This window comes from Microcaecilia unicolor, chromosome 3 (assembly GCF_901765095.1).
Source record: "Microcaecilia unicolor chromosome 3, aMicUni1.1, whole genome shotgun sequence".
In the NCBI taxonomy this organism is placed as follows: domain Eukaryota; kingdom Metazoa; phylum Chordata; class Amphibia; order Gymnophiona; family Siphonopidae; genus Microcaecilia; species Microcaecilia unicolor.
The window spans coordinates 392,620,144-392,637,336 of record NC_044033.1 but is presented as its reverse complement, the minus strand read 5'-3'; the positions used below and the strand labels follow the sequence as shown (position 1 = coordinate 392,637,336).

Genomic DNA, 17,193 nt, shown 5'->3' with positions numbered 1-17,193 from the left:
ATTTCAGATCATGCGCCTGCTTGGGTCATACTCCCTTCTTGTCGTGAGGAAGATAGAGACACGAGATGGTCATTGAACAGTAACTTGTTCAGAGAGGAGGAGATACAGGTGGGTTATAGATCTCTTTTGCAGGAATATTTAAAATTTAACTTGCACTCTGGACCTTCTTTAGGTGTGGTCTGGGATGCCCTTAAGGCAGTGTCCAGGGGCTTCTTTTTGAAAATGTCTAGTGCACAGGCTTGGTCTCAGAGAGCTGAGGTGGCTAAATGTCTTTCTCAACTGAGTCACTTGGAAGAAAGCCATAAGTCCTCTCGTTTAACATGTACCCTGCGTGAAATCCAAGCGCTTCGTCTACGGTTAGATCAGATTTACTCGGATCAGCTAAAGTTCCTTGAGTGTCAGCAACAACAAATGCATTATATGTATAGTAATAAGCCTAGTTGCTCTCTAGCGCTTAAATTACGACATTAGTTGACCGATCGCACTATTCTTCGGGTGGGAGATGGTAGGGGCAATTTCCTTTCTAAATCCTCTCACATTCGACAGCGTTTTAAAAATTTCTATCAATCATTATATAACTTTGACTCTTGCATTCAGCAGGAGGATATTACGGATATTTTGTCTTCCCATTCACTTTCTTCTTTGTCGGCTGAGCAACAAACTGCCTTAGAGAGACCTGTTTCTATTGAGGAAGTATGGAAGGTTATTAAAGAGCTTCCTGTCGGAAAATCTCCGGGTTTAGATGGTCTGCCTAATGAATTTTATAAGAAATTTTGTGGTGAATTGGAGCCCATTTTGATTGAGCTTTTCAACGAGATTTGTGGGGGAGCTGCTTTTCCCCCTTCTATGATGGAGGCTTGAATTGCGGTTAATCCGAAACCGGGCAAGGATAAAACTGGGCTTCAAATCAAAATAGCTTTGTTTGCCGATGATGTCCTTCTCTCGCTGACTAAACCGCTAACCTCCTTATCTAATCTTATGAAGTTATTAGCATCATATTCTTCTGTGTCTGGTTTTAAGCTTAACGACTTAGTCAGAGGCCATGGCTATTGGGATTTCTCCACAGTTGTTGAGTTCTTTACAGCACTCCTTTTCCTTTAGGTGGAAGAAAAGAGCCATTACATATGTGGGGGTTTTACTTACTCCTTTAACATCTGATTTATTTGCCACTATCTATCCTCCTCTTTTGTGGGAGTTATACAAGGATATGGAGCAGTGGATGACATCTGACTTGTCTTGGTTTGGTCGGATTGCTACACTGAAAATGAATATAGTACCTCGTTGAGGTTGTTTTTCAGGTTCTCCCCCTACGAGTTTCTAGGAATTTTTTGTCGGGCCTTCAGGATCGTTTGATTCATTTTATATGGTGTAATAAATGCCCATGATTGCCACGTTCCCTACTTTATCGAGATCCAAAAAGGGGGTATGGGAGTGCCTAATGTTTTTTGGTACTATAAGGCTGTTCAAGCTTGTGCTGCTCTCAAGTAGTTTCAGGCCAACCCACAAAAGCTTTGGATACATTTGGAGCAAACTTCGGTGGCTTCCACGTAGGTATCACGTGCTGCTGGGAGACGTGTCCTTCTGTCCATACTACTTTTTACTGCTGGGATAGTTTGTTTGCCAAGCCTGACCTGATCTTGTCTAAATTGTCACCCATAACATACAATCCACTTTTTCCCCCTGGGCTTGTGCCCGGCCCATTTGCCTGATGGGCATTCCTGGGCCTTGCGACTTGGGGTCAGTTTTTTGATGAAGCGGTTTTGATTGCCTTTGAGACCTTGTCGGAGAATTACCCTATTCTTCCTCAAGAGTTTTTTGCGTATACTCAAGTGAAACACTTTCTTTCCTCTGTTGTGATTAAGGTCAAGGTACTTAGAGAAGGATTCTTTTCTTGAAGATCTTTGTGAGGACTCTAAGGGCACAAGGGGTCTTATAACTTGTCTTTACACATATTAATGAAAGCAATTGCACCCTGCTTTAGAACATCGTAAGCGTTGGCATCGGGAGCTAGGGATTGTTTTGGACGACGATGATGACTGGATGTTTTAAAATGCTTTAATGAAGGTATCTACCTCAGTTTCCTTTAAAGAGAATTCAGTTAAGGTACTGTATCGATGGTTTCTGACTCCTGTGAGGCTTCACCACATGTTCTCTACTGTTTCTCCTTTGTGTTTGCGCAGGTGTGGGTGTGGACAGAGGGGCACCATGGGACACATTTGGGGGTCTTGTGTTAAGATTAGGGCTTACTGGAAGGCTATTCAGCATAGGCTTCAGCACTGGTTTGCGAGGCCACTTAAATGGTCTCCTGAATACATTTTGTTTCCAAAGAAATTCCCTGGTCTTACTCACTCCCAGGCATTGCTGGCTAGACATGCCATGTCTGCGGCCAGAGTGACTTTGGCTGCTCAACGGAATTCTCCTAATGTCCCATCCCCGGTCAAATAGTTGAATAAATTATGGTACATTTTTGAAATGGAAAGACTAGGGGCTGTAAGAGGTCAAAATTTAGCTAAATGGGAAGCTATTTGGGACTCTTTCCTGAGTCATTGTTCTAGTTGATATGGGGTGGCTCTCCTTTCTTTCCTCCCTTCCTCCCTCTCCCCCCCCTTTTTTTTGGGGGGGGGGGCTTGGGTCGGGGTGGTAAAACGACTACTTTTTGAGTATTTCATACTTGAAAATTTTGTAAAAATCGGAAGTGCTCCATTTTGGTGATTTTCATTGAGAGCTCTGTTTGACTTATAACTTGTTCTCTTGAGGTGCTATTTGCTTTGCGTTAATAGCACTGTATTATGCCTTTTCGAATGTACATTTTGTTTATTATTTGCTCTCATTATTCAATAAAGTCTTCTAAAAATTAAAAACAAAATACTGAGTGAAGAGGAAATGGTAGGCATGAATCACTTGTTTACTCTTTCCAAAAATACAAGGACTAGGGGCACGCAATGAAGCTAAGCAGTAAACTTAAAACAAACCAGAGAACATCTCTCTTCACTCAGTGTTTAATGAAACTCTGGAATTCATTGCCAGGGAATGTGAAAAAAAGCAGTTAGTTTAGCAGGGTATAAAAATGGGTTGGATAAATTCTTAAAAGTCCATAAGCCATTATTAAGATGGACTTGGGAAAATCCACTACTTTTTTTCTAGGATAAACAGCATACAATCTTTTGGTATATTATCAGGTACTTGTGGCCTGGATTGGCCACCATTGGAAATAGGATATTGGGCTTGATGGACCTTTGGTCTGTCCCAGTATGACAAGGGTTTTGTTCTTATGCTTATGTTCATATGGCAGGGGGCTCTTCATCCTGCCTAACTTTTAAATTGCTTTTTGTCCCACTAGACCACTCCATACATTCTGGACTGGTCTAGTGGGACGAAAAAAGAAAAAAAATAGTCTTAACTTGCTTATTTTCTTTCCCTTGAGTCTAATCAAATCGGTCTATAAAGACACCCTGTGGCCCAAACTGTATTTTGATGATGATATATATTCATCTTGTGGGGTTTTTTTACGGAGGGACGAAAGTCTCTGAAAGGTTTCTCAAGCAATACTATATATAGAGAGCATCTCCCTAAATTCCCTTCTTGAACATCTGAGTTTTTTCTAGTGGTTAGTATGTTCAACATTTGCTGTATTATTGAGATACTGGCTGCCTATATTCCTTTTATAATGTAGAACATCTCTTAAGTATGTCTCCATCTGTTGGCTGATGGACACAACCCATACATTTTAGACTGGTCTGATTGGACTTGAGGAAAAAAAAATTAGGCACCTAAGCCTAAGGAAAAATGTGGTTTTACCTGCTAAAGCTGAAAATCAGTTCAAGTTCCTTACTTACCCCCCCCCCCCCCCCACACACACACACCCTAAATCCACTCCTATTGCCACCTGCTTTTTAGGTTCTTATATTTAGGAGTATATAGCAAAGTTTTAAGCTTAAACTTGAGAATTTACTACAGTTGAAGAATTCCTAAAGTTAGGAGCATAAAATATTTGAGTATCAGCCTCATTCTGAATGTTTACAGATTTGGATGTGCTTGTATATTTTGAACACACAGGTGGGTAGATGTGCAAGAAAAACAGAAGTATGTGTTGTTCCACTAATTTAAAGGAAGGGTATACAAAGGTATTAGTTCTGTTCTTTCATGATTCTTCTAGATCTTAGAGTATGGTTTGGGGTAATTTTATTTTTCTCTTATTGGAATGAAAGTCTGACTGCATGAAACAACTAGATTGCATTTTTTTAACTTCTAAAATTCTTATTTCAGTTGTCTGGAAGTCGGCAGGACTTAGCTCTGCAGTATAACCTCAGCAGTCACAAGGCAAGTACTTAGTGTGATATCATATTCTGTGGGCACCACTGCTAAGCTTTAGTAGTGTGTGGTGTTCTGAGCTGCTGCACAGCCACTTATCAGGTAATGGAAACTTACTAGCTTGTATTAGAAAATAGGGTGTGTCAGTTACTTGTTTATATATTTAAATGTAGTTTAGACTCGTGTCCCATATATCTTCTACGGTCAGCTCCCAACCTATTTATCAATTGCCAGTAGAAGCGAAGCATATAATTATAGACCTGTAGCCTCTATTTCTTTATTGGTAAAAGTGATGGAAGGTTTAGTAGCTAGTCAGTTCATTGAGTTCCTACAAGCCTTTTCCATCCTTCACAATACATAATCCGGCCATACTTTAGTACTGAGACAGTGCTCAACACCCTTGTTGCAAATTTCAGAAAAGAGTTGAGCATAGGCTTCAGTGCCTTTGACACTGTTGACCATAATATATTGTTATATTTATTATACCACTTTGGTATTAGTGGAACTGTTTTAAAGTGGTTCCACGTTTTCATAATATCAAGATCCTACCAAGTAAAACTGTCAGGTCGTATCTCCTCACCCTGGGACTCTATTTGTGGGGTTCCACAGGGCTCTCCTTTGTCACCCATATTATTCAATATCATGATGGCACCACTGGTTTATTTACTGGAGGCTCACAGATTTAATGCCTTCATCTGTGCTGATGATGTCACCATTTATATCCCCTTCAAAATGGAATTACTAGAAATTATACATAAGATTAAAACCAGTTTAGATCTGATGGAATCTTGGGCATCTGGTTTCAAACTCAAATCGTGAAAAGTCTAAATTCCTCATACTTATCAACCCATTTCATTAAAAAACTTCATTATTGACATCATATGTCTTAGATCAATTGATGAAAATCCTGGGCTTCACCATCAACCAGCATTTTTCATTTGAAGCTCAGGTCTCAAAGGTTATCTTGAGCATCTTCCATATACTATGGAAGTTAAAAAGGTTGCGTCCTTTCATCCCAAGCTACACTCTTCGTACCATCACCCAATCTCTGGCACCCCTTAAAAATTTACAGATGGCACAAAATACCACTGCCTGCCTTTTATGCAGTGCTCTGCTTTGAGAAGGCTTCCCCTCTCTTGTTAAAACTTCACTGGCTTCTCATAAACTCAAGGATCACCTTTAAAATATGTGTGACTGTTTACCAAATTATATATGGTTTATTACTCTCCTACATGCAACAGCTAATTGATTTACCTTCACGTAATACAGTAAAAACATCTACAGAATACCTCACTCTCCATTTTCCAAACTGCAAAGATCTTTCTTACAAATTAATCCTTGTCACAGGCTTCACATATCAGAGTACCAAATTTTTGAATTGTCTACCCAAGCAATGAAGGTACTTAGAAGATTATATGAGATTCCGTAAATTACTAAAGGCTTTTCTATTTAGTGCATATCTCATCAAAAGACAATAAACTAATGTTGCCATCTCTCTTATATGTTTCAACATAACCAATACTCTAGCCTAGCTTCATGACAAGCACACACTTATTCCTAATATGTTAAATGTTATAATTAATTATCTGACTGTGCTAAAATTTTCAATCTTTTTCTTGAATGTAAGCCACATTGAACCTGAGCTTCTTCAGGATAATGTGGGATACAAATGTCAAAAATAAATAAAAGTATCTCTTAAAATATAGAACTGGTCATTGATCATTCTATGTGGTGATTTAACATACAGAATGGGAAAAACAATGAATAATTACAAGTGGTACATAGACAAGAGTGAACTTTGGCCTTCTGTTTGTCAGCAGTTACCACCAAATAAATATGAATTCTTGCACACAAAATTATTAGGAACTATAATGCAGCTGGCTGATATCCTTCCCCATCCTATTGGGAGACCATATTCTTTGGAGGGATTTTTCTCAGTGTGGTTTAAAGTGTGTGTACATTGTGCAAGGATACTGCTTTTAGCCACTTTGATGGTCAGTGGTCTTCATCATAAACTGTATGGGGACAGACTGAAAGATCTCAATATGTATACTTTGGAAGAAAGGCAGGAGAGGGGAGATATGATAGAGATGTTTAAATACCATCATGAGATAAATGCACATGAGGCAAATCTCTTTCAATTGAAAGGAAGCTCTGGAATGAGGGGCATAGGATGAAAGTGAAAGGGGATAGTCTCAAAAGTAACCTGAGGAAATGCAGCTTCATGGAAAAGAGTGGTAAATACATGGAACTGCCTCCTGGTGGAGGTGGTGAAGACAAAAACTGTATCTGAATTCAAGAGACCTTCGGACAAGTACATAGGATCTCTAAGGGAGTGATAGGGAGAATAGATGGCATGGATGGGCAGACTGGCTAGACCATATGGTCTTTATCTGCCTATATTTTTCTATGTAAGACAAGTTTCAGACCATTTATATGCACAGGTAAAGAGCTTTTTACCCACAGTTTGAAAAGTGGTAGGGCTACTACTGGCTTTGCGCGTGGCAATTTGTCCTTGCCAGTGGTAGTGCCATCTTTTACCGCAACATTTCCAGCACCAAAAATTTTTTTCCCCATATGTTTTTATTGAACGTCACAGAATCCATACACAAAAAGAAAAATTCAACGTTAGTTAACATTATTTCTTTTGCTTACAGTTTGACGACAAACATCTCATGAACTTCAACAAAACACCAGACAGATTCCTAACATAAGTATTGCCGTACTGGGAAAAACCAAAGGTCCATCAAGCCAAGCATCCTGTTTCAAACAGTGGCCAATCCAGGTCACAAATACCTGGCAATATCCCAAAAAAGTACAAAACATTTTATACTGCTTATCCCAGACATAGTGGATTTTCCCCAAGTCCATTTAATAATGGTCTATGGACTTTTCCTTTAGGAACCCGTCCAAACCTTTTTTAAACTCCACTAAGCTAACCGCCTTTACCACGTTCTCTGGCAATGAATTCCAGAGTATAATTACACGTTGAGTGAAGAAATATTTTCCCCGATTTGTTTTAAATTTACTACATTGTAGCTTCATCGCATGCCCCCTAGTCCTAGTATTTTTAGAAGGCATAAACAGAAGCTTCACATCGACCCGTTCAACGCCACTCATTATTTTATAGACCTCTATCATATCTCCCCTCAGCCGCCTTTTCTCCAAGCTGAAGAGCCCTAGCCACTTTAGCCTGTCATCATAGGGAAGTCGTCTCATCCCCTTTTTCATTTTTGTCGCCCTTCTCTGCACCTTTTCTAATTCCACTAGATCTTTTTTTAGATGTGGCAACCAGAATTGAACACAATATTCGAGGTGCGGTCGCACCATGGAGCGATACAAAGGCATTATAACATCCTCATTTTTGTTTTCCATTCCTTTCCTAATAATACCTAACATTCTGTTTGCTTTCTTAGCTGCAGCAGCACACTGAGCAGAAGGTTTCAACGTATCATCAACGACGACACCTAGATCCCTTTCTTGGTCCGTGACTCCTAACGTGGAACCTTGCATGACGTAGCTATAACTCGGGTTCCTCTTTCCCACATGCATCACTTTGCACTTGCTCACATTAAACGTCATCTGCTATTTAGACGCCCAGTCTCGTAAGGTCATCTTGTAATTTTTCACAATCCTCCCATGATTTAAAGACTTTGAATAACTTTGTGTCATCAGCAAATTTAATTACCTCACTAATTACTCCCATCTCTAGGTCATTTATAAATATGTTAAAAAGCAGCGGTCCCAGCACAGACCCCTGGGGAACCCCACTAACTACCCTTCTCCATTGAGAATACTGACCATTTAACCCTACTCTCTTTTAACCAGTTTTTAATCCACAATAGAACACTACCTCCTATACCATGACTCTCCAATTTCCTCTGGAATCTTTCATGAGGTACTTTGTCAAACACTAAACAAAAAAGTGCAGTATATCTAGTGTTCCAAATACGGTAAATCTATACAAACGAATAATTAATACTAGAATATATAGCTTATCAAACTCATGTATTTAAGAAGGAGATAATCCCTCAGAAACCTATCAGACACAAGTCCTAGGTTTACAACGGCTAGTGTAAAGAACAGTTGATGAGTTCCTATCATAGGGATTTTTTTATATATACTCCTTTTTTAAAAAAATTTTAAAGTGCTCAATGCTAAACTTCAAAAATATATATTGTGCTCAGATTGAAAAATTGTAAACATTGGTATTTGACTTATATCCAGATCCAAACATACAGGCTTAAAGGAAGGCGCCGATAATGTATAAAGCAACACTTAGCTTTTGTCCAACAGAGCCACCGTTCCACCTCTGTGTGACTTCCTCAGGACCAGTGTTGCTCATTTAGCTTTCCATTGTGTTTTCAAGTTTCTGTGCTTCAAACAAAATGGCGCTTACAGGGACAGGGAGATATGCATGGAGATAGGAGGGTGACAAAGCAGTACAATTTTATGGTTTATAATGGGCTAGAAAACCCAGATCTTTGTTAAGTCCTGTCTGGTGGGTGTCAAAATATTTAATCATTCTGACCTCAAAGGTCTTATGTTCCTGTATTGTACTGCTTTGTCACCCTCCTATCTCCATGCATATCTCCCTGTCCCTCATCCACCCAACTCTTCCTGTCTCTCACCTATCCACCCCCATCCTGTTAGACTGTTACTGAAATGCTTTGATGTTTCACTTACATATACTGTCATCTACCAACATTTGCTTATTTCCTATCTGACGAAGAAGGGCAACCTTCGAAAGCTAATCAAGAAATGTATTAAGTTATGTCCAATAAAAAAAGGTATCATCTTATTTTCTTTTCCATGTTTTATTTTGATTTATTTCTATTGATTACCTTTAAAAGTGGACTAACATGGCTACCACACCTCTCCACTCCTTTAAACCCCAATCTTTAAGTTCCCAAAGCACAAATCAAAATAGTGTTCACTTACCAGAGAAATGTCCTCTTTTCTCTGAACTTCTCAGAAATCCCAGATCCCCCCCATCTCACCCTCCCCCATCTATTCCACACTCCCCCTTACCCCGCCCTTCATCAAAATCAAAATCTACACCAACCTTGAAGACTGTTAACCATTCAAGATTCTACTGCGAACAGTTGGAGTCCAAAGTATCGCAAAAGGAGGACCAACATTGGAGAAAATGGTTTCCCCGTCTTGAAGACAAGTCCTGAATGTCTTTACATTCCAGAGCACTTAGCATAATCATGTCAGACCACCAATGTTGTATAGTGGGGTAGTCAGACCTTAGCCAAACGCTAAGGATAATCTTCTTGCCCATTATCACCACCCGTCTTGGGAGGTCCTTCAGTCCTGCCCGGGTTGGTCCCTGTTAATGAAATGAATTGAACAGCAAAATAGGGCTGGGTCTACACTGGAGCCTCCACACCCAGGACACATGGATGCATAATTGAGTCCAAAAGTCTAAGTTCGGAGTCAAGACCAGAACATATGGCCCAGGTGTGCCCCTACCCCCGAACATTTTGGGCAATCATCAGGATGCAAAGTAGCTTTATATGCTCTATGGGGAGAAACGTAAAGGCGCATAAGGAAATTAAATTGCAACTCCCAATAGTCAGCGCTTCCTAAATTCTTATATGTATTTAACAAACAGGATTGAAGTTGTGTGGCCCGAATGTGGACCCCCAGTTCAAGAGACCATTTCTGATCCAGTCATCCATAGACAACCGTAGGTGAGTTCTCCCATAGATGGCCATGATAATACTGAAAGGGGACCAGCAACTGAGCATCCAGACCAAGACGTTCCCACACTTCTGAGGACAATGAGGCTCGAGGCAGAGAAACAATATATAGTGCAAGAGATGATAGTAGGAGAAGTAGTCTCGGGCAGAAAGGTGGTGGCTGACCCACAGATCAGTGAAAGTTTGTGTGTGCCATCCTTTTGCAGAACATGAAAAAGGTAAACAAGTCCCTGCTGCTTCCATCTACGGAAGGTCGGCGATGAACTCCCCACTGGAAAGTCTGCATTCCCTAAGACCAGCAGCAAGGGGGTTACCTGTGGGTTTAGTTTGTGGAATTTACATATCCAGCTCCATACCCTACGCAATGGCGAGAGGAGAGGGGCAAAATGCTCGGCTGTTCTCACCAGTCCCGGACAGGCTTTCAGCCAATAACTAAAATGGTGGGGACCCAACAAAGTATGTTCAGTGCGAGTGTAAGAAAAAAATGTTGCACCCCTGAACCTGTCTGTCAAGTGTCGCATACAGCCACCCACTGATAGCATCTTAACACTGAGAACCCCCAACCCACCCTTAAGCCTAGGTAGGTATGTTTGGGCTAGAGAGACACATGCCCGACAGCACCTCCACAGAAAGCTCTTCACCAAGCGATGCAGTACGAGTTCATCCCTACGTAGCAAAAAGATAGATAGTATCTGGGTCACATAAGTCCACTTAGGTATTAGTATCATATTGTAAAGGGCAACTTGACCCCACAAAGAAAGTGGCAGATTCTTCCACATCAAAAGTGAGGCCTTCATTGTGGCCCATAAAGGTGCAAGGTTAATAGTGTATAATTGCTTCAGTTCTACAGGAATGTAGATGCCTAAGTATTTAATCTGGGTGGTGGCCCACCAAAGCGGGAATTCTCCAATACAACCATCACGAATGGAGGACTGTATCAGCAAAGCAACTGACTTTTGTAAATTAAGCCTGAAACCCGAATAAAAAACATTCTAAAATAATATCCAATTAGTGTATTAAGGAATGTTATGGATTAGTGAGAGTAAGAAAAATATCATCTGCATATGCTAGGACTTTAATAGAGAGTTGGGGGAGGAGGACGCCTGAGATTTCAGGGTCCCTAGCAATAGTTCGTAGCAGAGGTTCCACATACATTAACCAGCAAAGATGCTTAGGGTGCCGAGTACAGCGCTAGCACTTCTTGGAGAAACCAGCCCTCCATCCCCACATACTGCAGCACTGCAAATAAATAGTCCCAGCGTACATAATCAAAAGCTTTCTCAGCATCTAGGCTAGTCAACATCAAGGGTTCCCAGGAAGCCCAGCTCTGTGCCACGGTGCGTTAGCTCAGATGTCAAGGCAGTCAATCCTGCAAGTTGCTTGGATATTTACATAAATCTGGGGTCCAGCACCCGCACCACTGACTCAGTTAGATCTGCTATCATAGTGTCCAGGTGTGCATGTGATTGCAAAGCCGGAGGGGGGGGGGGGGGGGAGCTGCCATATTGGATTCTTGGGCCCGAATACAATCTTCCTTTCGCCTAGGAGGTTTTGATGCTGTCAACATGGAAGATCGAGTATGATATTTCTCTATATGCCTCTAGAGAAGCTCTTGTAGTAAGATTTGCTCGTTCTAAGTCGGGGGAAGTGCTAGAAATAACGGATTAGAGATGGGACCCAGAGCAGCCAGTGCACCACGCGTCCACCACTGCTCACTGCATCACGTGACCACCCAAAAAAATTTAGTTTTTTTTAAAAACTTTTTTAGCACTGGGGGCTTACCTGGCGGTAATTGGGCAATGCTGTGTGCTGCCTGGTTACTGCCAGGTTAGCATGGGAGCCCTTACCACTTCCTGAATAGGAGTTAGTAAGGGCTCCCCCAGAAATGGCCGCGTGGCAAGTGTTACACTTACTACACTGCCATTTCCATTATTTACAGAAAAAAAATCCTTTTACTGGTGGCAGTAAAAGGAGACCTTGGCGTGCCGCAAACTCGTGTGCCAACACCACCACAGGGGTCCTTTTACTGCCACTTGGTAAAAGGAACCCTTAATTATGGTTTTACAGGTCTTCCTATAGAGGTCTTAATTCTGCAACAACATCTGTACTGACAGTTCTGTTTTTTACCTCTGGGATCTGGGTCATCAGGGAAGGGTGGGCCCTACTAATTGATGTGAATGCAAGAAGTAGGGTTCTCCTTTCTAAGACAAGCTGCCTTGGGGTTGGGCTGCACTTAACCTTGAGGCTACAGAAATGAACAATAGTGCCCAACATCACTACCAGGAATTGAGGACCATGGCTAAATGGAGGTATTCCAGGTGTTTGTAATCTGTGAGTTGCTCCTTCAAAGTAGTATTTCCCTTCCTCAAAAGCAGCTTTTATGGTTAGGGGGTTTGATCCAAGGCTTCATAATTGCATTCTCTGGCAAAGAACTTTTTCAAGCAATAAATGCAGAGGTGAACATGGTGCTGCATCCTTGTCTGATGCACATTTCTCTCAAATATGTGGTTTCCTGGGATTAGGATGAAAGTAATTGATGTAAATTGCATTTTTATCTGATTAAAGGTTCCCTGAGTTGTTATAGTATACATGAAGTTAGCAGGTTTCTTAGGGTAGATATTAGAGGTGCAACAATATATGATCTTCCAGCAATAGCAAAACAAACATAACGCTAGTTGTTTCAGATACATTAGGTAATCTGCCAATGTTGTACCTCATATACCTTCTATTTGTACTCAGCGCACAGTACTGTAGCTGTGTTAACTGGTTAGCACAGAAATTTCCGCTCTCTGCCCCAGACACACCCCAGCCTTGCAAAAATTTAAAAAATACTTTTTGCGTGTGGTTAGTGTGCGCTGATTTCAAACTTACCACAGGACATCTGACTGTGGCCTGCGTTAATCCTTTTTAAGCCACAGTTTAGTAAAGGGACCCCCCAAGGTCATTCTGAATATATTCTTTAGAGCTTCAAGTTCAGTTTCTGGCATCACATTTATTCTCCCAATTGTCTCTTTGCCAATGGGTTGTAAATCTACAGGGCACTTGTATTCCCAGTGGAGTGACAGGCTATGCACATTCTTTTTGAATACATGTAAGGAACTCCAGCATTTCTTGAGTACCAGGGTATGGAATGGAGGGCAGGATTCCAAAGTTGGAATACCTTCTGATAGAATTATTGTGCTGCCCTTGAGTTGTCCATAAGTTCTGCACCACTCTCTGGTGCAGAACTTAAGCCAAATCTGATTTGTTGGGTAAGTGCACAAACTATCAGTATTTTTCTTTGAGCCGGGTGATTCTCATCCTTAGTAACATGTTATCTCAACTTTTGATAGTGCTGATTATCTTCTCTAAGGGAACATTTTCCTGGGCATTGGGTCCCAGTTGAGCCAATCAGTTGAGGAATCTGCTGTATTGTTATAGTATGAAACTTTGCAGACTTTAACCATTATTTGTAAAACCAATACATTTAAGTGAGTTTCTACTGCTGTTCACTTTTTAGAATAGGAAATTGCAATGTCACTTCAGAAGCAAATGTCTGATTGTTATGTACAACATGTGATAGGACTTTGGAGAAAATCAAGTACTCTACATATTCTCTGCAAGGTTAAGAACACTATTAAAGTAGATTAATACTTGTGAGATTGCTCTCCCATCCATTATAAGAGACAGGATTATGGCTTGCAATAAGCACAACCAGACATTGTATCCTCAGCTTACAGTTCCTTTAATTAGAAAGGTTTGGATGTATTCCTTGTGCTTTCTGCCCAAGCCCTGACTGGTTCATAATCCTCACAAGTCAGCTTTAATGTAATAGAATATGCTCTTTATGAGGCTTTTGCACATTAATCCAGCAGGGCTAGGAGAAAGTTTCTGGTGCCATCCACAGCCTTCTATTGCACATTTTTTTAAAACTATTATTCTAGTCTGTTTCACTCATTGTACAAAATGTTTTTCTAGTTCTCATTTTTGAAGGATTGTGTCTCATTCCCATATAAAATACTATTAATATTTGATCATTTTCCCACTCCAGGGCCGATGGGAAAGCCAACAAGACATATCACAGAATTCAGCCAATTCCATCAAGGGCATGGTGCCAACACGGACCTCACTGGCAGGCTTTCCTCAGCAGAACCAATCTCCTGATTCAAGTAAGCACTCTATACTATGGTCATCATCAGTGGCGTAGCCAGATGGCCAATTTTGGGCGACCATGAGCCCAAAGTGAGTATGCATGAAACTTTCTTCCTGCCCCTTCCCCCCCCAAACTCTAAATATAAATAATACCTTAGCTGGTGTGGATCCCTAAGTCCCGCCAGCTGAAAGGCTGTCTCTGAGAGACATAATTCCTACCAAACTTGGCAGCCGGCATCAGTTGAGCCACTGCTGGCACCATGCACATGCTGCTTTCGTTCATGTGTGAAAACAGCATGTCAGCATCAGGGATTCTGACGTCAATTGCCAAGTTTGGTAGATGTTCTGGCTGCCGGAGGAAGAGGTCCCCAAGCTGACGAGGCTTGGGGATGCCCATCAGCCACAGCAAAGGTGCACCAGTTGTCAGCAGGCAACCACTAGGTCAAAAAAAATTGTTAAACTCCCCTTTCTGAAAAGTTAAGAAGTACCAAAGAAATCTCATCTAGCAATCGCAATGCTCTTTGACAAGTATAAAAATGGGGTAATATAAATAATACTAAACCCATATTGATAATGGGAGGGCAGTCAGAAGGCTTTTATACTTTGTGAAGTTTTTTTGCTAGGCCCCACACCCACCCCACCTGGTGTGGTGTCTGTTCAGCTCTATTTCTTTTTCAGCCCAGTCAAGGATTTGTTTTTTTTTTTTTTTTTTATTATTTTATTTATAAGTTTTAACAAATTATTACAAGAACACTTGTAAATGAAAAAATGGAAGAAAATATACATCATTTTGATAGGAAAATCAAAGTATAAGGAAATTACTTTATCTCATCCATTTCAAGTCCACAATATGAGAGAAAAAACAAGGTACAATTCCAGGAAAAATTTTTCTCATTAATACATAAGATCAAGAAAGAAAAGGAAGAGAACATAATATGCCTGTTATAATCCTTTTTACGGAGTAGATGTAGACAGAGCCTGCAATTGCTGACTAGAATTAACTGCAAACTTAGAATCAAGAAAATTATTCAATTGACATGCATCATAGAAAATATATTTGACTGAGCTAACTTTAATCACGCATTTACATGGAAAATTTAACCAGAATAATCCTCCTAACTGTAGAACCCTTGGGCGGAGCTTCAAAAACGCTTGACGTCTCCTTTGTGTTGCTCTGGCAATATCCGGAAATATTCTAATTTTGTTATTCATAAAGAGTTCATCTCTATGACGGAAAAATTGTTTGAGAACCCAATCACGGTCGGGTTCTAACACAAAGGAGACAATCAATGTTGCTGGAATCGTTGTCATTTCTTCTTGTTGAAGTTCTTGCGTTAAGTTCAACATGTCAAATGAAGCATCAGGTCTTTGTTCTTGTTGGTCCACTACACCTTTTTGTTTCTCAATTTTATATGGAGGCAAATAATAAATTTTTGAAATTGGAGGATATGCTTGTTCGGGGATCTTTAAAATTTCTGATAAGTATTTTTTGAACATTATTAGTGGAGCCATTAGTGTAGTTTTTGGGAAATTAATCAACCTAAGAGTTTTAGCTCTTAGTTGATTTTCCAAATTTTCAGTCTTTTGATGCAGAATAATATTCTCTTTTATCAAGTTTGATTGTATTTGTTGAGAAGTTTTTAGTACTTCATTACATGAAATTAAAGATTTTTCAGTGTTACTCATTCTAGTTTCTAAAGCATCAATTTTTTCCAAAGGCAACTGAGTTACTTGGAGCACCTGAGATATCTTCTGTGTAAAAGAGTTCTCAAGTCCTACCAAGGCTTCCCAAATCGAGTCAAGAGTTATATTCCCAGGTTTAGAAGGCAAAAATGACTTACTGGGTATAGTAAGCTCAGTCAAGTCTCTCTTCGTTGTCTGCTCCTGATTCCCAGCCAGCAATTCACTGAGTCTTTTTCCTCCGACTTCCACAGCCAGTAGTTCTTGGTCTGTTACAGTTCCCTCTGCTGAAAGCACTTCCAGGTCAGAGACACCGAGTGCTTCCTGCCCCTGCTGCAGACCCCTTGCCGGCATCATCGGAGGACTCCGCTGTTCGGGGCTAAAAGTGATATCGGCCTCAAGCTGAGGGAGCAAGGAACCTCCCATTGCTCCCTCCTGCAGCGAGGAATCCTGCCCCGTTGCACCCACAGGCTGCGCAAAACGGTCCATCAGTCCCGAAACCACGGCAGCTGTGGAGGGAGTCACCCGCTGCCTGCCCCTCCGTTTCGGCATCGCAAGGTAAAAAAAAATTACAAGGATTTGAGGGGAAACGGGTGACGAGCCGTCTGGCTAGCGTTCCCTTCCGGACGCCATCTTGTTTTCTCCCAGTCAAGGAGTTAATATGGCAGTACAGCCAGAAAAGTTCAAACACTGTACACTTTGCAGGGGATGCCAGCAAGCAGACACTGCATCGGCTCCTGTCAGGTGTCTGTGCGTGACATTCCCACTAGTGGCTCAGTGTCTTCTGGGGAATTTTCTCAGTCTATTGCAGAGCTGGTTTTTCCGGGAACTGGTGCTATTTTTAATGTTGTCCTAGTAGTTTTTGCTTGAGTTGAACCTGTGGTCCTGCCTTTGGATGGAGCTTCTTTTGAGGTTGGCACATTAAACACATCCAGGAATTCTGAAGCTGAATGGGGTTTTTTTCTCCCCCTGAGTTTGCTTTGTTAATACATAACAGTCAAATCACAGGGAATAATGACACAAAAAGTTGTCAAGTAAGAAGAGTGTATCAGTCCACAGATGGAACAGACAAGGCAGACTCAGATGTCAAAGTTCTTCAATTCAGCAGGCAGCCCGTGTTTCAGCTATCACCTGCATCAGGGATCAGTCAGAGGTAAAACATGACATCTCTCTGTAGAGTCCTTCTCAACAACAAACACAATACAAGAAAATGTACAAGTGATTTTGTGCATGACTTGCGTTTTTGGAACCGTGCAGAGAATCACTGATGCATTGAAACTGCTTTTGATGAATGGAAATACTACTTTGAAGGAGCAACTCGCAGATTACAGACACATGGAATACCTCCATTCAGCCAAGGTCT

At 40.9% G+C, this 17,193-nt stretch overlaps 1 protein-coding gene across 1 annotated transcript in view; it reads left to right on the top strand.

Annotated features, from left to right (window-relative positions):
• The window catches only part of KIF13B (kinesin family member 13B), a 427,996-nt gene that overhangs the window by 368,364 nt on the left and 42,439 nt on the right, over positions 1–17,193 (top strand). Inside the window, exons 35-36 of the mRNA XM_030198710.1 lie at positions 4,267–4,320; positions 14,050–14,167. Coding sequence (XP_030054570.1) covers positions 4,267–4,320; positions 14,050–14,167 — 172 coding nt within the window. The remainder of the gene's footprint in view (positions 1–4,266; positions 4,321–14,049; positions 14,168–17,193) is intronic.